The following is a 27,276-nucleotide window of genomic DNA, read 5'->3' as shown; positions in this document are numbered from 1 at the left end:
AATTAACCTAACAGAGTCTCTCCACTCGCTTTCTCATAGACGCACTGTTTCTGCTGCTTGCCTCTTCTACAGATACTTCCATGGTCACTGTTCTTCTGAATTTGCTTCTATAATTCCCGCTCTCTCTTTCAAAACAGTCCGAACACGTGCTGCCACCAGCCAACATCTATTTACTGTCCAACTTCAAACCCACAGAACCAACTTTTCATCTTCCTCATTTATTCATTCAACTGCTGTTTTCTGGAACAACCTTCCTTCATACGTATTTCCTGAAAACTACAATCTACAGAAGTTCAAGTCCAATATCAACAAATATCTTCTTTCATCTTCTCAACCTCCAACCCAAGCACGGTACTAAGTACTATAGGTTCTAATACCTCTCGTGTTTGGGGTTCTCATAAAAAAAAAAAAAACTGCAGCCACCTTTTTTTTTTTTTTTTCAATTTCTGTTTATAATCCCCTTATGTGTGTTATCTTAAAAAAAAGAGCTGGAATCCTATCATCACCAAGTTTACTCAATCCACTTAAAGACAACACTTCAAATCATGTCTCTTCACAAGTGCCTAGTTTCCAAGCATTGAAATTTGGAGAACTAATGAGTTTTGTGGTAAGAGTACCCTCCATGTTCTTCACCACTCTGGTTTCACTTCTATGCATCCATTCCAAGATCCAGATCCTTCTTAAGAAGAGACTTCCAAACATATATACAGCACCCATGATATGTGGCCTAACCATCTCCTTATACAGTTTTGTCCTGATGGCAAAGTTCCTGCATTTCACTGACAGAATCCTATGAACTATTCTAAGAGCCTCTATGCACTGCTCAGAACTTCATGTCAGACCATACAATGACTGCTAGATCACATCCCTTCTCCACCACACCTTGAGTATTGTACCATCTAATTGGTATTTTATTCTGGGATTATTGCTACGCATGTGCAATAACTTGCATTTATCAATGTTAACCTCAACTGCCAGCTCTCGGGTAATTTCACCTTTTTTTATATAGATCTTTAACAGTAGCACACCCTGATTACTGTCGTTAATCAGGGTATGCTACTGGTACGTTACCAAACCTTCATATCATCCACAATAAACTTGGACATTAAAGATTGATATGCCTTCATCAATATCCTTAATTTTTAAGCATAGTTCCTTAATAAATATCGAAATCTGCTAACAAAAGAGTAATCCAAGAAGAGTGGTGCCCACTGATAACTGACCTCTCACACATAACCATCCCCTTATCCACAGCAGTAACCTGCCACTATTTCCACACTACTCCAATCTATACAGCAACCATTTATACGAAATAGTGCCAAAAGCTTTTCTGAAACATAATTATATATCAAAATGATTGCCCTATTCGGTCCGTTGAGGTTATCACAGACATTCTCTCAGATATGCCAGACACGTTGTACATGCTATCTGGGAGTCTAAAGCTGATGGAACTGATATTAAGGTGAGGCTCAAGTCAAGTGGACACAATTTCGGCAAAGTCCGGATGGTCTGTGACAGCCAAATCCTTGGCTTGCACCTTCATGACGGTGGAACTGTTAGTAATCCTGGGTATAACCCCCATGCGCAAACACACTGTGGGTGACCACCCAGTTGTAAACCAACGTAACTAGGGGTCAAGCTGTGGTGCCCACACCACATGGAGGAATTCCACCCCTCTGTGTTACAAGGCAATACCAGGTGGTAAATGACTCTCATCAACCGGTGCAATACCAACAATTTGCTTATTGGAGGCCTGAAGTGGCGGAACCCATGTTTAGTCTCAAGAGCAAAGTTCCGGTCAAGACTTCCCCATCTCTTCCATCATGCAGTATGACTGATGACTTTAATGTTATGATGGACATCATGGCAAGATGCAATCTTCCTTACATTTCAAGGGTACAGCTCTAAAATGGTGTTCCCAGGCCAGCCACTAGTTAGTACACAGAACCGAACCTATTGGTAACTCTTTAGGAGGCTTCCGGATCAGCTAGTGTATAATCTTGCTACCTCTACTCTACCAGATAACAACTGGAGGGAGTCCGAGTAGTGTATATGTGGGTGGGGGGGCATTGTCATGAACACGTTATGTCAAGAATCTGGGTATATTCTTACCATGTGTATGCCATATCAAAAAATTTCATTACTTCATACAGCATGTCCCCCTCCCCAATTTTTCTCACTATTGAATACACCATGAATTGTCAAACTGATAGAGTAAGCTTATCTGGGAAAAGATCTAAACCTCCCAAACACTTACTAGTTCATTTCACCAATATATGTGGTCTCAGTTCTAATCTCAACAATGTCCATTTCCACTTGCAGTCTGCCAAACCCCATGTACTTTTTCTGACAGAATCTCAGTTATAGGTTGATTCAACCACTGCTCATCTCAATTGCCCAAATTATTTGCTGTATGATTCCTTTCGAATCAAAGGTGGTACTTGTGCATATGTCCAATCCGATATTCCCTGAGACTTGGTAATTTGGAATCTCCACTTTTCAACCTACTGTGGCTTAAGATCTCTATACCTCATTCTGCCAAATTCATCCATTCTCCCACTCCACTAATCACTTGGAGTTCTTTGACTTCCTCTCATTGCATCTTGACTTTCTCCAGTCAAACTTTCCTAACAGGGAGGTAATTTTCCTTCATGATTTTAATGTTCACAACTTCAGCTTGCTTCCATTTTCTAGTTACACCGATCCAGCTGGTCGAGATGCTGAGGTCACACAGATTGTTCATTTACCTACAAGAATACCAGACGATCCTAACCATACAGCCAACACACTTGATCTTTTTCTCACACACACACTTCGAAGTACACAGTTAAAGTGAGTGGTTCTTTAGGCACCTCAGATCACAACTTGATGATTGTCTCTTCTCCAATGGAACCTTTATCTCATGGCTGTTCCCAACCTCGTGTTGTTTGTCATTACAAGAATGCCAAATGGGATGTTCTGCAAGATTTTTTTTCTTCTTTTCCATGGTCAGATTACTGTTTAAAAATTTCTGATTTCAATTTTTGCTCAGATCGTGTCAATGAAATTATTCTTGTAGGAATGGAATCCTTTATTCCACACTCCACTTTAAAATCTCATCCTTTATCTAAACCTTGGTTTTTCAATAAATGTGCCAAGGTTGTTCAAGAGAAGAATGTTGCATATCATAATTGGCTTGTTTCCAATTCTTCAGTTTCATTTTTTGCCAACATTAAAGCTCATAACAATTTTAAAGCAGTTATTAATCAGTCCAAACTAGATTTTGAACAAGCTAAGAGTAGAAAACTTGCTTCTTGCCCTAATAGTAGCCAAGTATTCTGGTCTCTTGCCAAAGCTATTGGTTGCAACTTTTGCCCATCTCTGCTCTCACCTCTGTCAAAACCAGATGGTTCTGTTGTCACTTCAGCCAAGGATAAAGCTGACCTCGTAGCATCCCATTTTTCTTCCAACTTGTATTAATGATCTTGGTAAAATACCTCCCACCATTCCCAACACGCTCCATTCAATGCCTCCAGTGGTCTTCCGTCAAAAGGAAGTCAGAAGGATTTTCACGAATCTTGATGCTAAGAAAGCTCCAGGTCATGATGGTATTTCTCCATTTGTTCTCAAAACTTGTGCTCCTGAACTTACTCCTATTCTTTGCTGCCCTTTTTCACTTTCTTATTCCAAAGGTGTTTTTACTTCTGCTGGGAAATTTGCTCATATCCAGCCAGTTCCTAAAAAGGGTGACAAATCCCTCCCCATCCAATTATCTTCCCATTGCAATTACTTCTACTCTTTCTAAAGTAATGGAGAAATCAATTAACTGCCAACTCTTAAGCTACCTAGCAACCTTCCATCTGATGAACAATCGCCAGTATGGATTCTGTCAGTGTTGATCCACTGGTGATATTCTGGCTTACATTACCCGTTTATGGACAAATTCAAGGGAAAAGTACGGTGAAACACAAGCAGTTGCTCTTGACATCTCAAAGGCTTTTGATTGTGTTTGGCATAAAGGTCTTCTAAATAAGTTTCCATCCTATGATTTACCAACTGTTTTTTGTAATTGGTTATCCAGTTTTCTCTCTGATCGCTCACTGAGTGTGATGCTAGATCGCCCTCTGTCCTGTAACTTCTCCACTAATGCCGGTGTCCCCCCAAGGTTCAATTCTTTACCACACTCTTTTCAACTTGTATATTAATGACCTTCTTCCATTGAATGGAAATCCTATCCATAGTTTTGCCGATAACACATTGCCTTCCACTTTCCAGTTCGAGAAACCTTGCCCTGCTCAATCAGCTTCAACTTCTCGAATAAATGCTACTATTTCCTTAAATGCCGATCTCCAGTGGGGCAAAGACAACTTAGTTGATTTCAATCCTTCTAAACCTCAGTCTTGTCTTATATCTTGCAAAATTCTTCTGCTCCTATGCTTATCTTTGGTGTCACTCTGATTTCTAGGCAAGATGATTTATCTCTTTTGGGGATTACCCTAACTTCTAATCTCTCATGGCACAAGCTTATTACAAATATTGCTTCCTCTGCATCTAAAAAACTTGGTTTTCTCTTTTGCTCTCAGAGTTACTTTTATTCCAAACAGCTGTGCACTCTGTGCAAATCACAAATCTGGCCTACCATGGAATATTGTTCCCACATCTGGGGCAGTGCCCACAATCCTCTCTCAGGCTTCTAAGATTCCATTCAGAAGAGGGCAGTTATGTTAATTAATGACTCATCTCTAACAGTCTCTCCATTCACTGTCTCATACAGTTTCTGCTGCACGCCTTTTCTACAGATACTTCCATGGGCACTGTTCTTCTGAACTGGCTTCTATAATTCCCACTCTCTCTTTCAAAAGAGTCGGAACACATGCTACCACCAGCCAACATCCATTTACTATCCAACTTCAAACTCACAGAACCAACTTTCATCTTCCTCATTTATTCATTCAACTGCCGTTTTCTGGAACAACCTTCCTTCATACATATTTCCTGAAAATTACAGTCTACAGAAGTTCAAGTCTAATGTGAACAAATATCTACTTCTTTCGCCTTCTCAATCTCCAAACCCATGCACGGTACTAAGTACTACAGGTTCTAACATCTATCGCGTTTGAGGTTTTCATAAAAAAAATAAATAAATACTCAACAAGGGCAACAACTACTAGATAATACTCTTGCACTGATAATCATACCACCTCAGAAGGGCATAAGACCCTACCCATTACCAATTGCCAGTGATATGGTTTGGACACTATACTGGATCACTGCTTTCTAGCATTTTCCTGCAAACTCCGAAGAGTGCAAACTCTGATAGATATTTTGCATATAACCTCCCCAATCCAAATAAAATAGCCAAGCAGTACAGATGAAAAATTCAGTTTATCAGAGAATTCTTTTCTACTTTTGTTTGCATTCTTATCTAGAGACCTCTCATAATATCCCTTTGCACCAAGTATTGATTTCCCTTCTAAATTATTTCTCTGAACAGATCATACTGCATTTGAAATTATGCAATGATACTTAATACTATTGTAAAATTATAGAAAACAAAATCCCTTTCCTTTATCCCCAAAAGCATTAATTTCTTTGAATGTTATTTCAATAGAGATGGCTCTGAATGGCAACCTAACATTACATAAGTCCTATACCTCTGATTTCCAACAACACGAAGACATAACTTTGCTATCATAGTGGCCTGTGACAATGTAATTTGAGGTGAAATATATTTAGTTAAACTGTGTTAACGTCAGGTATGCAATAACAGAAGTCTGCCTCAAGGTGCATGAAGCACTCAATTTACGGACAATATACTATACAAGGATAAGAATGATTGATGGTTTGCACTTAAGAATTCATCAGCATATTTTTCTGGATTGTAAATTTTTTTTTTTCGAGATATCGATTACATGAAAGGTTTATAAGGGGATTTGGCAGACTACAGAAGAAAGTTCAAGATCAACTGCTGACTTTGTCTCAAAGGCAGATGACATGGGAAGTGTAACACTGCACATACAATCTTTTTATTCAATGGGCACACCTCTTATGTCCTATGTTGAAAGGCATTAAGATTACAATGGCATTAAATTAAAATCTTATAAACTAATCACAGAGTCCAAAAATTTAATTTTAAGAAACTGCCAAACATACATATCACTACATTAATAATGCATACTGCCTAATGCAAAAATTGTTTTCATTCAGGACAAGAATCTCTCGTAAGAGCATGCAAACAAATTCACATTTTTCTGCTTTCTTTTAGCCAAGCATAGAAATATGTAACACTTTTAGAAACAATGCAATACACATTACAGATTATGTTAAACATGAGATAAAAACTTACGGCGAATTTAGGCGGTCATATTTTACAACAAAATTCACTGTGCAGTAACTGATTGAAGCAATTAGCAAAGAGAATAAAACTACTGAATTCAGCACGGTACGTGTTAATATTTGGCCATTTTTATTATCTGATCCAACTCTATCGCTTTTCTTTTCTTGGTAGATTTACTAGCACCGCTGTCACTTATTCTCTTAGTCGACACCGTTATAACAGTCAAAATGAAATTTTCTGTAAAGAACATGAAAGGGTTAAGGCGAAAACTCACTATTATCACCCCACGCGAGCTCACATTTTACTAAAGCACATTTCTGGAGGTCACTACCATAAAACAAAAACAATTTTCAGTTCCCGGTTTATTGGGCTTTTCTGTTAGTGCATCTAATTATAGATGGGTAGTAAACTATCTTATTGCATTTGCGATAATACCGATAGTTGGAATTCTGTGGGTTTTTACGTTATTATGGTGAAATGTGTATGTCACCTTCACTGAAATCTTCAGTCATATAAAAAAACCATAAATAAATTGTAAGAATCTTCTTTTCTTTCCTATTTTTTTGCTTGTTACTCCATATTTCACTTGTGCAATTTGTGCATTCCGTGATCGTCGATATTGATTGATCAAAATTATTATTATGGGTTTTTTTTTTTTTTTTTTTTAATTTTACAATCCTCAAAAAAAAAAAAAAGTAAATCCGTAGTTGCGTACGTGGGGGACTTACTGTATAAAAAATGTTCAGTTTGGTTTGGTTTTTTTGGCGCATCAGCTACTAAGGCTATAATGCACCAAGACCAGGTCATTTATAAAAAATTTTAAACTTTCAGTGACATAATTAGTTAGGTCACTATGTCAAAATGTATAACAAATATATAAAAGAAAAATGTAAAAATTTTATATATGAGTAAAAATATTTATTGATTTTAAAAAGCTAAAAACAGCAGACACGTTGTCATTGTCAGATAAAATCTGACTAAGTATATATGGCTCAGTCAGATTGTTAAAAGCGGTAAGACGGATATTGCTAAAATCTGAACATTCGATTAAAATGTGTCTAATTGATAAAACTGTGCCACAAGACTCACACATAGGAGGGTCATCAGCCCTCAGCAAAAAAGAATGTGTCAAATGACTATTTCCTATGCGGGTCCGGGCAAGAACAACTTCCTCCTTACGATTCCTGCGCAGACTAGACTGCCAGGGTTCAATTACAGGCTTTATTTGATATAATTTATTCGCAGTCTGTCTATTCCACGAATCCTGCCATTGGGAATGTATTTTCTCGTGTATTATTTGCCTGTAGTCTGTATAGGGGACTAACAGGCAGCGGTTATTATTGGGAACTGCTGATTTGGCTGCGGCGTCAGCCAAATCATTTCCCCTAATCCCAATGTGGCTGGGAATCCAGCAGAAGCGGATATCATATTCGCGTTCATGGAGAACGTGAATCTTCTGCTGAAATGCTAGACAGAACTGGATGAGGATTATACCTCACAGATATTAAGGCCTGTAACATGCTAAGAGAGTCTGAATATAAAATGAACCGTTGGTATTGGCATTTACTAATGTGATCCAAGGCTAACTCTACAGCGTGCAGCTCTGCAGTAAATATGCTGCATTCAGAGGGAGTCTGCTCTGATATAGTGCTGTCTATAAAGACAGCAGCAGATCCCACATATGATTCCGACTTCGAACCGTCTGTGTAGACTGGCGCGAAGTCGGAATATTCATTTCGGTGTGCTGAATGAAGCTGCAGGTAGAAAAAATGTTCAGCAACCTACGTAAAAAATATGGCAATAGATAGAAAAAAAACTTATCACGTACTACTCGCGTGTCCAATACGATGCTTCCCTTTATTTTTTACAATGTCTATTTTAAATCTAATAGCTCCCATTTTTATTTTTAACGATGTTGCATATGGTTTGGTCACCAACATTACAATTGTTCATTAAAGATTTAATGGATGCACCATTTTCAAACTTTTGAAAAATTTCAAGTTTTTGTTTAAACTGAAAGCGCAATTCTTTTGGCATTTACCCATCATTTTTGTGATTTATAAACAAACAAAAAAAAATATTTACTATAAAAAAATTTACATCCCTGACATAAATAATGAAACTGTCTTTTTGCGGCGCAATGGAACACAACAATCGACACGATGCACTAAAACAAACTAAACATTTCTTTTTTTGGGCGGTGGGTGTGAAGACAGAAGGGGTTCCAAGATAATAGGCACATTATCTCCCAATGCCAACTTATAACGTCGCTTCTTGACGCTTATTTACGACTTGAAAAACATCTGTTTATATCTATTCTAGTTATTACCGTGTTTCCCCATGTATAAGACGCACCTTAATTTTGGGGCCCGAAATTTGAAAAAAAAAAAAAAAAAAAAAAAAATGTATTACATAAAGTTATTGAACTCAAGTTTTATTCATCATAAAACTCATACAACTCATCACTGTCAAAACTCCCATCCATTAGCCTGTCCTCATCTGTGTCTGATGACGAATCACTGTCTTCATATATTGCCTCATCCTCAGTTCCATCTATGGCATTTGAAATGCCACACTTCTCAAATGACTATACAATGATCTCAATCTTGATATTATCCCAGGATCTTTTCACCCAGGTACAAACTTCTCCTATAGTTGGTTTCTTCACTCTTCCTGCTGGTGTCAAATTGTCCCCAGAAGACTTCATCCATTGGTTCCATTAGTCTCTCATGGCAGCTTTGAAGGGTTTGTTAATGCTGACATCAGGTGGTTGGAGCTGGGATGTAAAGGTATGACAGCAAATTTTGTTTTTTGCTCTGCAGCAATCTTCTTTGTATTTTTTGTTATGTGTGCCCTGAACTGATCAAGCACCAATAAGATGGAGCTTCTTTCCCCCCCCCCCTTTTTTTTTTGTTAAATCACCAGGTACATTGGCTCCACACACATGTACCACATGTATCACAGCATCTAGTAATGCTAACACTTCTCATGGGTCAATAGCCCTTTAGGTTATCATTATCCAAATACTGAGGCTAGTGGGTTTTTATAATTCTCGTTTGTTTTGATAATGAAGGCTTGATAATGAAGGTAAGGCCAACATGTGGGCATTAATAAAAAAAACCTTCTCACATCTGAGAAGGTTTTTTTTATTATTTTAATTATAAATGTATATTAATCAATATAAAAAAAATGGAATTTCCACAGTTGTATTGATAAATACTGAAAACAAAGTTGGCTTCAAAAAGTGAATAATTCCAGATTCTTTCATGCCTTTGATACAATCACAATCTTAGAAAAGCTGAAAAAGAAGCTAAGGACAGTGGATATCCACCCTTTTTACAATACAGGCCAAAACAGACAGACAGACTGCCAAAGATCTCAGTCTGCATGGGATGTCACAGCAAGAAGGTTGCAGGCTGCAAGACTAGTCCTTTACCACCAATTATGTATTTTTTAAAACAGAATTTAATCTTTATCTACGTTTGTATTTACTTTTCTTTTTCTTTTTTTTTCGTCATTTAATAATTAAATACAACACTCCAATTATTACATAATACAGCGTGAAGAGGAAAAGACCAAACCCTCCAGCACATGACAGCACGACGAAACAAATTGCCCTCAGTCCCCAGCAGCATTCACCCGAACTCTTACGGCAAGAGGATCAGAGTGGAAGCAGAGGGTGCTAAGAATCTCTGGGTACGACCAGGCTGCCGTGCACGGGAACTGAACTTGGCCTGTTACAACATAAGATCGCTCATCGGTGAAGACAAGATTTTAGAGTTGGAAAAGGAATTAGAAAATGTGAATTGGAATATCATCGGTTTGGCTGAAACAAGAAGAAGAAATGAATCACTTTATCAAATGTTTATCAAATGGAAATCTGCTGTACACGAATGGAAACAATGAAAGGAGCAAAAGTGGAGTTGGCTTTCTGGTCCATAAAGATATAAACAACATTTTGGAATTCAAAAGTACATCACCAAGGGTGTCAAAACTACTACTCAGGATTACTAAGAGGTACAAGCTAAAGGTTATAATGATTTAGGCACCAACATAGAGCCATGATGATGAAGAGGAAATAATGTACACCGAAAGTGAGTCTTCTAGAATATCAGAAAACTCAATACACTATCATTATGGGGGACTTCAATGCTAAGTTGGAAAAAGACAAAATAGTGCAGAAAGGGGAACTATAGGAAATTTTGGAATTGGTGAAAGAAATGAGAGAGGTGAAAGACTTGGAGTTTTCAGAATCTCAAGGAATATCAGTAATGAACACTTTTTTCAAGAAAAGGGTGAACAGAAAGTGGACATGAAAGAGCCCAAATGGATTAACTAATGAAACAGACTTCATCTTCACTAAAAGAAGATATATCGAGAATGATGTTACTGTCCTCAACAAGGTAAATGTTTGAAGTGATCACAGAACGGTAAGATGCACACTTGATATAAATGTAGGAAAAGAACGGAAAAAACTGAGTCAAGTAAATAATTGAGTCAAGTAAATAACTGAGTCAAGTAAGTAAATTGAGTATACTGAGTTATGCAAAGCCATTAGAAAGAGACTCAGATAGAGAACACAACATAAAAAAAGACTTAACATAATAAAATTAGAACAAGCATTAAGGGAAAACAAGGACTTAAATCAGCAGCCATGAGCAGCAATACAGAAAGACAAATGATATTGAAACTGAAGAAGAGATGGCGTACTTCGAAATAGCAGAGAAGGCATAATTCAAATAGTAGTTTATTTTCCAGGATTGTTAAAAAAAATTCAAAGATGTATACAGTAATACCCCGAAGTTACGCGATAGGTGGGTCGAACGAAAATCGCTTAAGTCGAATTCGCGTAAGTCGGGGTACAACTTTGCATATAAATACATATAAATTTTGTTTAATTGGGACCAAGGACTAACAAAAACACTAGTTTAGAAGAAAAATATTTAATAAAATTGCAGTTATTTATACATATTAATACAAAATATGTATTAAAAAAATAAACGAGTTACGTAAAAAAGTTATTTCGATGTCGATGACTTCATAAAATCTAACAAATTCGTCTGACGACACAGCACCTTTTTTCACGCAGAATTTCTTCGTAGCAAGCTAATAATTTTTTTATTCCTTGCTTTGTAGCTATAACGCATTCTTCGTTGAAGTCTGTGTTCTAAAATTTTTAAGCCCTTTTCAATTGAGCTGAGATCTTCTGTCAAACTTGCAATTGTCATGTGCTTTTCTGGTGGAACTGGGTCTGGAGTGTCGGATACTTCAGTGGCGTTTTGCTCACGCATCTCTATGAGCTCATTCATTGTCAGCTCCTGACTATGTGAATCCAACAGCTCATTGACATCATCACCATTGACTTCCAAATCCAATTGCCTGGCAAGATTAACTTCTATCACATGAGCGACATGATCAGTTTCTGGCGTTGTTTTCGTCTCGTTTTTGAAAAAAAAAATGGACAAAGTTTCTTCCAGATGCCATTCAATGTTTTTTTGTGAATTTCATCCCAAGATTCTTCAATGATTCTTACGGCATCTAAAACATTGAATTGTTTCCAAAAGTCTTTAACAGATATCTCACTATTTTGTCTCATAGCTTCATTCAGACGTGCAAACGAACGCCTCGTGTAGTAAGCCTTGAATGTTTTGATGACTCCCTGGTCCATCGGTTGAAGCAAGCTGGTTGTGTTTGGAGGCAAAAACACAACTTTCACATGTGGGTCGAAATTAATTAGGGTGGCAGGAGGGTGACCGGGTGCATTGTCAATAAGAAGCATCACTTTAAATGGAATCTGTTTAGACTTGCAATAACATTCGACTTCGGGTATGAAGTGGTGACCAAACCAGTCCTCAAAAATGGAAGCTGTCACCCAAGCTTTATGATTTGACTTCCAAATCACTGGTAAGCTAATTTTAGATATACACCAAACGAAAAAAATCAAGAACCACGTAACTCCGAGTTCGCGTAAGTCAGGGTATTACTGTACTTAACTAAAACAAATTCTCTTCTAATAAACATGTGTTCTTAATAAATAACATATTGCACTACTATATTTGACTTAACAAATTTCCGTTAATAAATTTATAATAACCCTAAATGAAAACATGTACATAATTTTCTTTTCAAAATAATTTTTGTCGCTGAGTTTTCGTCACCGAGTTGACCATGCCTGTGTAGATGACAATACATGGCAAAATAACTGCCATGTACTATCCACCAAAAAACTATAAGCATAAGTCAAAATCTGGGCACATATCGGAAGTTATAAAAACTGCTGATCCTTCAGCTGACATGCACTACAAAAGAAACATAATTCACAATAACCCAGAGCCAACTCATTATGCAATAACATTGCATAATGAGTTGGCTCTAGGTTATTCTGTGGTAAGTGTGTTTTGTTTATTTGTAGAAACTTCAATGATAAAACACATACAGAACTGCAATTGAAATCTAAGCACAAAGACAACTGAAGGATAATAATTGGTCTACAATCCACTCAAGAACTTGATGCTTTTTATTGCTGCATTTTTAGCTTGCAGAGCTAAAGGTGCTAGAAATTTAGAACTAGATAGTTTGTGGTCAACAGCATGGTGGGGCCTCAATTTTTTTCATTATACGTCACGTAACAAGTTTTGTGAAATTAAGCAGTTCATAATATTCAAAACATGTTCTTCAAAAAAGGAACATCTAGGAAATGATAAATTGGTTCAGATTCAGAAATATGGTACAAATTTATTTCCAACTATAGAGCTTACTATATACCTGAAACAAACATTGCAATAGATAAATAGTTATTTCCATTTAAACTAGATGCTGATTCACCAAGTATGCAGCCAAAAAAAATCAGACAAATTTGAAATAAAGTTTTGGTTGGCAGCCAACTTCAAAATATCTATCTACTGAATGGTTTTCTTTATTTGAGAAAAGGTGATATGCATCTAGCTAGCCAACCACTTACTGAATATGTCATCTTAAAACTAATGGAACTATTTTTGAATCTTGGTTGAAACTGATAACTTCTTTACCAGTTTTGAATTGGCCAAGAAATTAGTCCAAAGAAATACTACTATAATCGGAACTGTGAATCATGCTCTCATTCACAGTTCCGATTATCAATATCCATAAGAAATAAGGCAGGATTAGATTCCACTTCGGTTTTCAAACTTGATGACTGCTCTGGCAAATTATCAAGCCAAAACAAATAAAAATGTTATGATTTTGAATGCACTTCATACTTGTGTTACAACAAATAATGGTACAAAGAAAAAGCCGACAGTTTTATATTACAAAGTACAGGGGGTTGATGTTTTACACAAATGGTTAAAAAATATTCAACAAAAGCAAGTTCACATAGATAGCTAGTTCACGATTTTTCTTGTAGATCTCCTTCTAGGTGCTTAGTCTCCAGGCACTGCATGAAGCCTTTCCTGAACCTCTTTTGTTCCCCTCATCAATATCATTAATAATAACAGGAAATAGCTGGGCATTTCCTGTTATTGTCTGCAGAGGGGGTAGAAACGGAGCACTTGCCCCTTCCTGGGATCGAGTAAAAAATTCCACAAATTATAATCGTAAAAGTGATCGAGACATGTAACATTACACCCTCGACCATGGGATGCGTTGTCTGCCTTAAAAATTTTATTACAGGTTGCCTTAAAATTTTATTACGGGGTAACCATGGAACATGTTTCATCTATTGCAGCAATAAAACACGTGTTCCTGTTTTTGGTTCATCGACTGATATTCCCCAAACTTTACCAGACGTTTTGGAACATTGCGACTATTTCCCTTCTATTAATTCGGCAATAACTATTGGTATGACATTACCTGTACCATTGAAAGAAGTTTCAGCACCTTGAGACGTGCGAAAACATGGTTAAGGTGTCCACTATCTCAGAAACTTGCTTATCAGGTTTATGTATGATTAGTGTGCACAGGAAGAAACTAGAAGAGGAAGTGGTAAAGAAGAAATTTATTGAAAATGTCATCAATAGGTTTGCAAACGATAGATGGAGAATTCAATTCTTATAAGATTATTGAAATTATTATGATTATTGTGATTATTATCAGTGATTATTGAAATTATTATTATCTATCTATCTATCTATATATATATACATATTAATTCTTGTTTCCTTTATATTGTAAATTTAAATACAATATGTATGTGTTTTTCTATTGATGCAATTCTGTATTCTATAATCTACTTGTTTAATTAAATAAGTTTATTGATGTAATTATTTGTCTCCAAGCTTTGTCCCCCCCCCCCAGAAAATTTTCTGTGGATGCCATGCTGGGCACAGAACTGAAATCTGAGAGATTCCACTGATAACATTAATCCAAAAAGAGCAATACTCATTGATGAAGGCATCAATTCTCCCACTTAACCATCCCTTTATCTATCGTGATAACTGATAAGCTAATGTGATGTTTGGGAAAACTGCGGCGATTCCAACATGGACATCATTCTATAGCAGTAACTTGCCCTTAATGTCGTAGTGCTCCCTAGTTGTATAGCAATCTTTTATGTGCAATAGTATCAAGAGTTTTTCTGAAATTTAAGGTATGAAGTCAGAATTATTTTTTGCATCCAGTTCCTTTGTTATGGCATGGTATCCAATCAGATTGGTCAGACAAGACTGTCCCTTATATAATCCATGATGTAGCTGCATTATAAAGGCATTCCTGTCTAGATGATCCTGCATTACTTGATCAACCAATGACTCCATTAAATTTATCTGCAACAGAAGTGAAGCTAACAGGCCTGTAATTACCATGTCACCCTTTGATGCCCCTCCCCTTTGTGAATTTCGGATACATTTACACATCTCCAGCCCATAGGGAACGTCCCTGAAACCAAGGATGCGCTCATAAACATGGCCAAAGGTTTGCGTACCTCTTTTGCTGCCTTCCTTAATATAATTAGTTAATTGTATCCATCCAAGGAGCCTTTTTTATGTTTAGCTTCAACAATTAACAAATAATAATAAACAGAATTTTATGTTTAGCTTCAACAATAAATGAACCACTTGGTGACAGTGATCACAATGTACTGATGTGGAAATTACTTAAGGATGTAACAACCATCAAGGCTAAAGGGAAGAGCTTTTGCTTTCATAAAGGTGACTACAGGGGTCTCAGACAGTTTTAAATTCTGTACAGTGGAATCAACTGATGATGTTACCAACATTGAATTCTAAATGGGAAGCCTTCAGGGACTTAATTTTGGAGGCTACTAGGCTTTTCATTCCAACTAAGAAATATTGTTCAAGGTTTAGGCCTAAATGGATGTCAGATGAATTAATGAGGCCCGTAGCAGAGAAGAAAAATGTATGGAATGCATATAAAGTATCAGGTGACACAGACGCCTATGGCAAACATAAACCAGTCCACAATCAAGTCACAAACAAGGCAGGCAAAGGCAGATTAAGAGACATCCTTGGCAGAGGATGCAAAGAAAAACAGCAAAGAACTCTTCACATTGGACCACCTAACATAGATGGGTCGACCGCCAACAATCATGCCCAGGCAGCCGACAAACTGAACGAGTACTTTGCATCTACATTCACAGATGAATTGTTCATTGAGGGGAGTGCCAGAAGTTTATCAAACTCCAACAGGGAGCCTGTTAGAGTTTAAAAATATAAATATAAAATATAAAAATATTTTTATAATATTAAAGTGACAGGGAAAGTTATGACAAGAAGAGATTTTTATATTGAATCTAGCTGAAGAACTCAGAAAAGAATATACAGATTCACAGAAAGCCCAAAACCAGTAACAATAACAGCCATGTCAAACCTATCCAAAAGGCATCAATGCCAGATTAAGTGCTACAAGGCAAACAACACTACAGAAATATGCACTGTGTATAAAAAGTAGGTATGTGAAGTGTACAAGAACTGATGAAAACACTATTTGTTTAAATTTTGCAAATTAATTTTTAAACTTCAGTTTATTTCCTAGACAAAAGTTTTGTTCACAATTTTGCTATCAGAAATATTACTTTTATGTGGATTTTCATAAGCACAACGCTATGTACTGTTGCCAGTTACTTTATATCAATGCTCAGAAAACATTGAAAACACAACTTAAGTCTATTTTATGCACAGTTGTCAAAATGACTGGAAATAGCAGTTTCAGGTATTTTTGTTAGTCAGCAGTTCAAGTGTTAAACCATAATTTGAGTTTTATAATTTATCTACAATCTTTATATTTCTTTTATTTTTAGGCCAAATATTACCTAAAATAAAAGTTCTTTTCTCTTTTTTTTTGTCTTTAGGTTTTTAAACCTCATTGTCCTCACTTTGCCCACTGGCATCTGGTCGTCTTGTGTTGAACTGCTCTTTTTATTACAATAATACCCTTTAAAAGGAAAGATTTTTTACATAAAGATAAATAACAAATTGATAGTGGGTTGGAAATGATTTTGTTTAACTAAATATTCACTGCTCTGTTGTTTGTTATGTTGAAACTTAACTATAATAAAACAATATGGGGAAAAACTTGTTGAATTGATGAGACAAAATATTGTAAACACAGGGTCATGTTTACAAGAAACGTCAACCTACTTACAGATAAAGTTTAACTTGATTAAAAGTTAAATAAAATGGAAAATGAATTTATAGAAGTCCACTATACATGGGAAAAGCCAATAATTACACTCATCAGCAGTTACATGTCACAGGATAAGACTGGTAAATAACCATATGTATAGAACAATCACGAATTGAATTTTGTGATGGATTATTGTCAACCTATTAGACACAAACAGATCCTAAACATTACCCAGGCAAAGTGCTCCCATTTCAAATATTTTGATCGAGATAACCTGCGCAACAAGGCAGTTAAACATGTTATGCAGTTTTAATAATAATTCTAATGATCCAAACATAATGTCAGGACTGACAGCAACTGATATAATAGGTTTGCATTTGACAGACAAGCAAAAAAAAAAAAAAAAACATAAAAAGTATTTTTTGTTGCCAAAATAGAATAATACAGTAAGGTGGGAAGGTCACAGTAACTAGTATCCACTGCATTCAGCAATTTATATATAACTAAAATGGTGAACTAGATTTGTATCTATTGAGATATATCTTCTGTATCTCTTCATCATTTGAACCTAAAAGTGAAATGCAGACTAAAAATTAAAGTGGGCTGAGAGAGTTTTCAACCAACAGTTTTCTGCAAATTATGAATACTGTACACAACTAGAACAACATTATCAACGATTATGTTTCAATCTGACAGTAGCATAAAAAAAAAAGTATATCAATAAGCATAAAATATACAAATAAATCTCACAATTTCAGCACTGTTTACCATGCCAAATCTTTCCAAAATTAATACTTTAAATTGATCATTCTTCACCAAGGATTTACTTTTTTAACCCTTCAGATATCTTTCTTCTGCTTTAGAAGTCTGAAAAAAAGGGATAAAAATACAAAATGGTTATAGAAATACAAACAGAGGACAGTTTAAACATTGCATGTGTATTCAATATATTTAATATGATTTAAGTATTTAATTTAATATAGAAAGCTAAAACCTTCTGTTACAAACAATCAACAAGACATTCCCTTGGAGAAGGAAACATACATTGCCTGCAAGTGGCAACCAGAAGAGTTAGAAATATTAAAATTGTAGAAAGTCAGCCTAACATCAAGTCAAGAAAAGCTTATGTTAATGGCTCAAATACATACTACCAACTTTTGACTTTCAAAAAGTCAGTGTTCAGGCAAAGCAGGAGGATCAGACTTTTCAGAAAAAGCAAGAGCTGCTTTAAGGTCTACTTTGCATACTATTTCACAAAATTGAAATACAGCCATGACTATTTACCAGTACTGTATGGCTTCAAACACAAATTTACCTAGAATTCTTTTTGTCTCTGGATTTCTGACTGAACTGTGTTACATATCAATTGATTATGACTGCTTGAGAAAGATCCTGTTTTGCAGACTTTGCACCTCTTCAGAAAAGTTAAGTCAAAGTTTTTGTTTATAACGAATCTTATCTAGCAAACATATATATATCACGGTCAAAACCTTAACGAGGATGTCCGCAGGGCTCGGTATTGGGCCCTTGCTGTGGAATTATGTGTTGGATGACTTCTTAAATATGGAAGATGACAAGCTTCCATCACAGGCTTACGCAGATGATTTGATCCTTATGCTCTCGGCAAACTCTAGGGCACTCCTAGAAATCCATGCAAACCATGCTCTGGATAAAAATTGCAGAATTTGTCCTTCCACAACCAGCTAAGCATCTTACCTGCCAAGGCCTGTTTGGTGTTGCTGAAAGGCATGCTACAAGAAAGGAGACCACCACAAATAATGATACAGTACTACCATCACACTGCATTCACAACTGAAATATCTAGGAGTAGTCCTAGATAAAAATCTATCCTTCCTGCCACATTTGATCCATATTCAAAAGAAAATTACTAACTATGCCGCCCTTGTGGCCAGGGTGCCCAGCAGCACTGGGGCCCCTCACCATGGCACTCTTCTACAAGGGAGTATCAAAAGGTTCATACCTTTACCTAGAAATAATAAGTCTAGAAAGGTAAACTTCACAGGAACTTTAATCCTTTTCCATGTACTCTCCATGTATAGTAACACATTTCTCCCATCTATGGATCAGTTGTTTAATGCCTTGATCGTCTGCACTTTTTGCCTGAAACCACGATTCCACTTCACTGATGGCTTCCCGAGATTAATCAAAGCGGTGTCCACACAATGGTTTCATTTCAACATACTGGTACACCCAGCATTCATCATTTGTCACCAACTGAACAAAACAGTTCTCAACATCTGCATTACAACAATCCAACAGTTGGCGAGAACATTTAATTCAAAATTGCTTCTGCAAATTACCAGCAATCTTGGAACTGATCATGCCGAGGCCTTAGACATGTGCAGATGATCATGTAAAATGCTATGGGCAGACCCATAACTAATACCCACTGCATTTGCAATGAAATGAATTGTCGCACAGCTGTCACTCAGCTGCTCAAGCTTTGCAACAATCTCACTGTCTGTAGATGTTGATGGCCTTCCTTCTCTTGGCTCATTAAAGACACTTGTACAACTGCACTGTAACTCCAGTTTCCATTTTTACAGTATCATAGGATAGACAATTCTATCCATACACAGCTTTCATTTCTTCGTCAATTTGCTGAGCTTTCTTGCTCTGGAAATGCTGGAATATGATCACTGCTTGATACTCCACCTTGTCAATCAGTCCTTCCTCAGATTGTGGGCTCGACCTCTGGTGTGTGATCACCGATGGGAATGACATTTCACATATTAGTTATTGAATATGTAGACAATTCTATTAAAAATGGCATCTTCCTACTGATGTTTAATCTAGGTCAGGGTACTAACTCTTTGACACCCCCTCGTATATGGCAGTCTTCATCCCCGCCATCACCTATGCCTCCGGGGCATGGTTCTCCAAAACAGGATGGTTATTAACAGACGTAAAATTGAAACCATACATGCTCTATCATGACCAGAGCATGCCGTACAGTCTTTATGCATGCCCTGCAGATCCTGGCCAGTGTATGCTTCCCTTTAGACTTGGAAATTCTACGTACTGGCCTTATCCACCAACTCTTCAAGAGAAAAACGGACACAATCCTAGGCTTCACAGTGAATCCACTTAACAGGAAGGCTGAGGAAAATGAATTTATCATTCATCTAACTTAAATTTGGCAACATAGGTGAGCCTGAGTCCATGAAGGGCACTATAACATGCAAATTTATTCCGGATATTGGGAAAAAAAAAAAAAAAAAAAAAGTGTATCCTAAATGCCCAACCTGGTTCTCTCCGGGCCTTCAAACCACGTTTCTCCTGACGGAGACATGGCTCCAATAGAGCAAAACTGGCTGCCTTTCACATAACGGATAACCCACTCTGCAATTGGTCCTTGAGGGTCTTGCAGACATTCTCTCAGATATGCCAGACAAGCTTTGGTTGCTACCTGGGAGTCTAAAATGCTGGTGGAACTGATATTCAGGTAACAATCAAGTCAAGTGGATCCAATTTCAGTGAAGTCCGCATGGTCTGTGACAGCAAAATCCCCTGCTTGCACCTTCACGATGCTGGGACTGTTAGTAATCCTGGGTATAATCCCCATGTGCGATGCAAGCACACTGTTGCTGACCACCCACGTATGAAGCAATGTAAGCAGGAGTCGAGGTGTGGTGCCCATAACACGCTGAGGGATCCACTTAATGTGTTACCAGGCAATACTAGGTGGTAGATAACTCATCAACCGGTGCAATACCACCACTTTGCTTACTGTAGGCTTGAAGTGGTGGAACCCATGTTTAGTCTGCAGAGCTAAGTTCCGGTAAACCCTCGTGCATCTCTTGCATCATGCAGTATTCTTGATGTCTTTTGGGATTAAGATAAACACCATGGTGACATCCAAACTTCCTTACATTTCAAGGGTATAGCTCCAAACTGTGTTCGCATGCTGGCCGCTAGTTAGTACACCACACCTATTCATAACTCTAGGAGTCTTCCAGATCAGCTAATGTATAATCTTGCTGCCTCTACTCTTCTCTGCCAGATGGTGACTGGAGGAGTCCGAATGGGGTGTGTGTGTGCACGCGCGGAGGAGGAGGCGGCGGCGGCGGCGGCGGCATTGGCGAGGCCACGTTACATCAAGGATCTGGGTATATTCTCACGTCTACACCATATCCAAAAATTTCATCAGTTCATACAGCATGTCCCCCAAGACACGTTTTCTTACTATTGAATACACCATGAATTGTCAAACTAAAAGAGCATATTTATCTGCGAAAAGATCTAAACCTCCCGAACACTTCCCAGTTCATTTTGCAAATATACGTTGTCTCAGTTATAATCTCAATGATGTCCATTTCCACTTAGTCTGCCAAACTGCATATACTTTTTCTGACAGAATCTCAGTTATCCAAATTATTCGCTGTATGATTCCTTTCGCCTCAAAGGTAGTACTTGCACTTATGTCCACTCCGACATTCCCTGTCAGAGATTTGGTAATTTGGAATCTCCTCTTGTTTAAAATCACTCTACCTCATTCTGTCAAATTCATTTGTTGTCTCTTTACAAATTGACTTTCTCCAATCCAACTTTCCTAACAGTGAGGTAATTTTTTTCCTTGGTGATTTTAATGTTCACAACTTCAGCTGGCTTCTGTTTTCTAGTCAGACAGACCCAGCTGATCTGTGTGACTAGAAGATGCTGATGTTTTTGCAATTACTAATGGCCTCGCACAGATTGTTCATTTACCTACCAGAATACCGGACAATCTTAACCATACAGCCAACATGCTTGATCTTTTTCTCAAAAACACCCTTCTAAGTACAGTCAGTCCTCGTATAACACATGTTTTCGCTACACGAATTCGATCATATATGATTTATAAATAGTGGAACGATATCTTATATGATACAAACCGAATTCGCTTATGCACGATTCACCTTTGTGTTTACAACAAATGGCAGTCGAACGCATCACGATAGGAATAAAGAGAAGATTCTGAAAATGTATTTATGTGTTTTATATCAGTGAAGGGGAAACACATTTCACCATAATAATATAAAAACCAACACAATTCCAGCTATCGGTATAATTGCAAATGCAATTAGATCAAGTTTACTACCAGTTTATAACAGATTCCACTAGCAGAAACGCAACTGGAAATTGTTTTTATTGTTTTATGGTAGTAACCACACAGAAATGTGCTTTAGTAAAATGTGAGGTGTTAATAGTGTATCTCTGCCTTTACGGTGTTGTTTATTCAGTTGCTACACGCGCGCGCAGCTTTGTTTATGTGTATCAAGCGTGCCTCCTTGTTTGTAATTGTGCTTTATTCCCTAAAAATGAGTAAAATACTTAAAAGGTGTGAAAAGGAAGCATCCTGGTTAAGATACTGCAGATTCAGAGAGAAAAAGAAAAGCAATATTGATAAACAGAGGCGGACTGGGTCAAAAATTCTTACCCGGGAAAATTTATAGTGGCCTCATACTATGGTTTATGGCCAAAATCATAACGGCCACAGGGGAAAAGGCTTATGGCCAGTCCGCCTCTGTCGATAGAGAAAAAATATGAAATTGTGAAACGCTTTGAGCAAAATGAAAGACCATGTGATATTGCACGTGCTACAGACCTAAATGAGGCAATGCAGAGAAAAAAAACTTTCATAGCAGGAACAATTCAAAGTGTAATTAAAATCCATTACTTTAAGACACAAAGAATTGGAAGAGATGGAACGGCTGTCATCTGTTTGGATAGAAAATCAAACAAAAAACAAGTTTGCTTACGATAGAAGCAAAAGCATTAGCAATATTTTATTACATAATAGTCGTAATAAGATACGTATTTTATTACGATTATTTATTGTGTTTGGTAATGTTTTGGTTACAAATGTGTGTTCAATCTTGGGTGGTCGGCACCTAACCCTATTTTTCCCATAGGGCCTGTTGTTTATATTGCACGATTTTACATTGCACAAGGGTTTCTAGGAACACAACTGTATACGGTTGAAGTGAGCACATCAGATCACAACTTGATGATTGTCTCTTCTCCAATGGAGCCTTTATCTCCTAACTATTCCTAACCTCATGTTGTTTGTCATTACAAGAATGCAAAATGGGATGTTCTGTGAGATTTTTTTCTTCTTTTCCTTGGTCAGATTACTGTTTCAAAACTTCTGATTTCAATGTTTGCTCAGATAGTGTCAGTGAAATTATTCTAGTAGGAAGAATGGAATCCTTTATTCCACACTCCACTTTAAAATCTCGTCCTTTATCTAAACATTGGTTTTTCAATAAATGTGCTAAGGCTGTTCAAGAGAAGAATGTTGCATATCATAATTGACTTGTTTCCAATTCTTCAGTTTCATTTTCTGCCTACACCAAAGCTCGCAACAATTGTAAAGCAGTTATTAATCAGTCCAAACTAGAGTTTGAACAGGCTAAGAGTAGAAAACTTGCTTCTTGCCCTAATGGTAGCCGAGCATTCTGGTCTCTTGCCAAAGCTATTGGCCACAACTTTTGCCCATCTCCACTCCCATCTCTGTCAAAACCAGATGGTTCTTTGTCACTTCAGCCAAGTATAAAGTTGATCTGCTAGCATTCCATTTTTCTTCCAACTCATGTATTAATGATCTTGGTAAAACACCTCCAACTATTCCCAGCACACTCCATTCAATGCCTCCTGTGATTTTGACAAATCTTGATACTAAGAAAGTTCCAGGTCCTGATGGTCTTTCTCCACTTGTTCTCAAAACCTGCACTCACTCCTGTTTTTTGCCACTGTTTTTCACTTTCCAAAGGTGTTTTTCCTTCTGCATGGAAATTTGCTCATATCCAACCAGTTCCTAAAAAGAGTAACAAATCCTTTCCATTCAATTATCATCCCATTCAAATTACTTCTACTCTTTCTAAAGTAATGGAGAAATCAATTAACTGCCAACCCTTAAACTATCTAGAAACCTCCCATGTGATCAGAGATCACCAGTATGGATTCTGTCAGTGTTGATTCACTAGTGATATTCTGGCTTATATTACCCATTTATGCGCAAATTCAATGGAAGATTTCGGTGAAACACAAGCAGTTGCTCTTGACAAATCAAAGGCTTTCAATCGTATTTAGCATAAAGGTCGTCAAAACAAGATTCCATCTTATGGTTTGCCGACTATTGTAACTGGTTATTCAGTTTTCTCTCTGACTGCTTGTGGCTGTCTTCAAACTTCTCCACTAATGCTGGTGTACCCCAAGGTTCAGTTCTTTCCCCCCACTCTTTTCCTCTTTTATATTAATGACCTTCCATTGACCATAAATCCTATCCATAGTTTTGCTGATGATAGCACATTGCATTCCACTTTCCAGTTTGAGAAACCTCTCCCTGCTCAATCAGCTTTAACTTCTTGAATATCTGCTACCAATTCCTTAAATTGTCAATCTCCAGATAATCCTCCAGTGGGGCAAAAACAACTAGTTGATTTCAATCCTTCTAAAACTCAGTCCGGTCTTATATCTTGCAAAAACAATTCTTCTGTTCCTATGCTTATCTTTGATGACACTCCAATTTCTAGGCAAAATGATATACAGTAGACTCAATTTTCCGGGATAGATGGTAAAAAAAAAAAGTTCCCAGATAATCGATTGCCCGGTTAATCCAAAAATACAGCAAGTCCTCAACATATGTAAGAGTTTGTTCCAGGACTTCTTACTTAAGTCGTATTTTATGTAACTAGCTCGTAAATGACTCATAAAATATTGCTACTCTATCCTTGATATGCCAAAACTACAAAAACCACAATATCCTCCGAAGTATGAAGAAAAATAGTTATGTATTAATTTTAATTAGTTCAATTAAAAACTATCTGGAGACAGCTGTTAAGCAGCCAGAGTAGCACATAAGAAAAGAAATCATTAAAAGGAAGAAAAAACGCATGTTATTATACAATAGAAACTGATTTGTATTTCATAGCCTTGTTTATTATAGTTAATTTCATTGGTGCCGATCGCTTCACCGCTTCTTGTATTCTGTCTTTCTAATTTATTATTGTGTTAACCATTGCCACTGACAAATCTGAATTCCGTGCAACACTTGTTAATATTTGGCCATTTTCATACATCCTTATAATTATAATTTTCTAATCCAAAACGATCGTTTTCCTTTTCTTGATAGATTTACTAGTAGCGCTGTCACTTATTCTTAGTCAGCACCATGATAACAGTCAAAATTAAATTTTCTGAAAAGAACTTCACAGGATCAAGGCAAAAACTCACTATTACACCCCACACGCGAGCTCACATTTTACTAAAGCACATTTCCGGAGGTCAGTGCCATAAAACAATAAAAACAATTTGCACTTTCCGGGTTATTGGGCTTTTCTGTTAGCGTAATCTATTATAAATTGGTTTGTTTGTTTGTTTGTTATTTGGTTTTCAGGAGCATTAGCAACTAAGGCCATATTGCTCCGGGGATATGCGGTGGTCATTCCCTGACCTTTCCGCATCCTCTGTATTTGGTGGTGACAGGCTTGAACCCCGGTCTAATCAAGAAGCGTGTGCTACGCACTGCTGCTCCTTCCCACCTGGCTACGGAGGCGCCATTATAAATTGGTAGTAAACTCGATCTTATTGCAACTGCGATAATACCAATAGCTGGAATTCTGTGGGTTTTTAGGTTATTATGGTGAAATGTGTGTCTCCTTCACTGAAATCTTCAGTCATATAAAAAAATATATATAAATAACGTAACATAAGTCCGAAGCTACATAAGTCAGGGACTTACTGCATCGAAAAATGTTCAGCAACCTACGTAAAAAATATGGCGATAGATAAAAAAAAAAAAAAAAAAAAACTTACCACATTACTTGCGAGTCCAATGCACAAGTAGTGCGTATTGGACATGCATTTAATTTTTACAATGTCATTTTTGAATCTAATAGCTTACCTCTATTTTTAACAATGTTGCGCATGGTTCACTCACCAGCATTATAATGGTTCTTTAGAGATTTAACAGATGCACCGTTTTCAAACTTTTTAATAATTTCTAGTTTTTGCTTAACTGAAAGCACAACTCTTGCATTTGCCCATCATTTTCGCAATTTCTAAACAAAAAAAAAAAAAAAAAAATTCCGACATCCCTGACATAACCAAACAAAAATTGTACTTATTTGATTTTTTTTTTTTTTTTTAAACTGCTGGAAGAGGGGTGGTTGCAAGATAATCTCCCAACGATGACTTAAGTTTCTTCTTGTCACTTTTTACGACTTGCAAAACATCTGTTTACATCTATTCTAGTTATTACTTGAATTTTATGATTTCTGGTTGATTTTTTTTTTATTATTTATTTTTTTTATTTGGAGTTTAAGTGGCCCAGTTAATTGAGAGTCTGCTGTATCTCTTCTGGGGATTATCTTGACTTCTAATCTCTCTTGGCACAAACACATTACAAATATTGCTTCCTCTGTATCTAAAAAACTTGGTTTTCTCTTTTTATCTCGGCATTACTTCTCTTCCAAACAGCTATTCACTCTGTACAAATCACAAATCCACCCCACCATGGAATATTGTTCCCACATCTGCAGCAGATCGCCCAAAACCTCTCTCAGGCTTCTTAATTCCATTCAGAATTGCAGTTAGGCTAATTAATGACTATCTCTAACAGAGTCTCTCCACTCTGTCTCAGACACTGTTTCTGCTGCATGCCTTTTCTACAGATACTTCCACGGGCACTGTTCTTCTGAATTGGCTTTATAATTCCTGCTCGCTCTCTCTCTCTCTCTCTCAAAACAGTCTGAACGCGTGCCACCAACAACCACCATCCATTTACTGTCCAACTTCAAACTCACAGAACTAACTTTTCATCTTCCTTGTTTATTCATTCAACTGCCATTTTCTGAAACAACCTTCCTTCATATATATTTCCTGAAAATTAGTCTACAGAAGTTGGAGTCTAATATCAACAAATATATTCTTTCATCTTCTCAACCTCAAACACATGCACGATACTAAGTACTATAGGTACTACCTCTTATGTTTAGGGTATTCATAAAAAATTTTTTTTAAAAAATGTGGGTTTCAGGAAAAATGGGATCATTTGATGTACAAGTGTCCACACTAAGAGGCCTTTAGACGCATCTTAATTACCCCAATCCATTATCTTCCGCAAGGACAAGAAAGACACCTATTAGAAAAATGAACATTATCGTGCCTTCTCCACTTTTGCCCAGGACTCTTCACCAAGCAAAGAACCATTTCTCAACATAGTCCTACGAGTGGCAACCCCATCAACATGAAGAGACAGCACAGGAGATCCAAGCAATTCTAGACTATGCTGACCATAATTCAAACTGGATAATATCGCCAAACTCCAAAGCCCATGCAACTACTAAACTGAAAGACTGAAAATTCCTCTGGAACCCAGTAATGGCATCTAATGA

General features: G+C 37.0%; 1 protein-coding gene across 2 annotated transcripts in view; it reads right to left on the bottom strand.

The window, feature by feature from the left end:
* The window catches only part of LOC150077582 (serine/threonine-protein phosphatase 1 regulatory subunit 10-like), a 540,490-nt gene that overhangs the window by 368,779 nt on the left and 144,435 nt on the right, over nt 1-27,276 (bottom strand). Inside the window, exon 3 of one of the 2 annotated variants that reach the window (XM_090385982.1) lies at nt 17,627-17,743. In XM_090385982.1, the coding sequence (XP_090242108.1) occupies nt 17,627-17,647 (21 nt within the window). In that variant the 5' untranslated portion in view covers nt 17,648-17,743. The remainder of the gene's footprint in view (nt 1-17,626; nt 17,744-27,276) is intronic. The other variant, XM_090385983.1, reaches the window with a different exon arrangement.

Source organism: Mastigoproctus giganteus, chromosome 12, assembly GCF_048544385.1.
Source record: "Mastigoproctus giganteus isolate SK-2022 chromosome 12, ASM4854438v1, whole genome shotgun sequence".
In the NCBI taxonomy this organism is placed as follows: domain Eukaryota; kingdom Metazoa; phylum Arthropoda; class Arachnida; order Uropygi; family Thelyphonidae; genus Mastigoproctus; species Mastigoproctus giganteus.
This window is presented reverse-complemented; position numbering and strand designations above follow the sequence as displayed.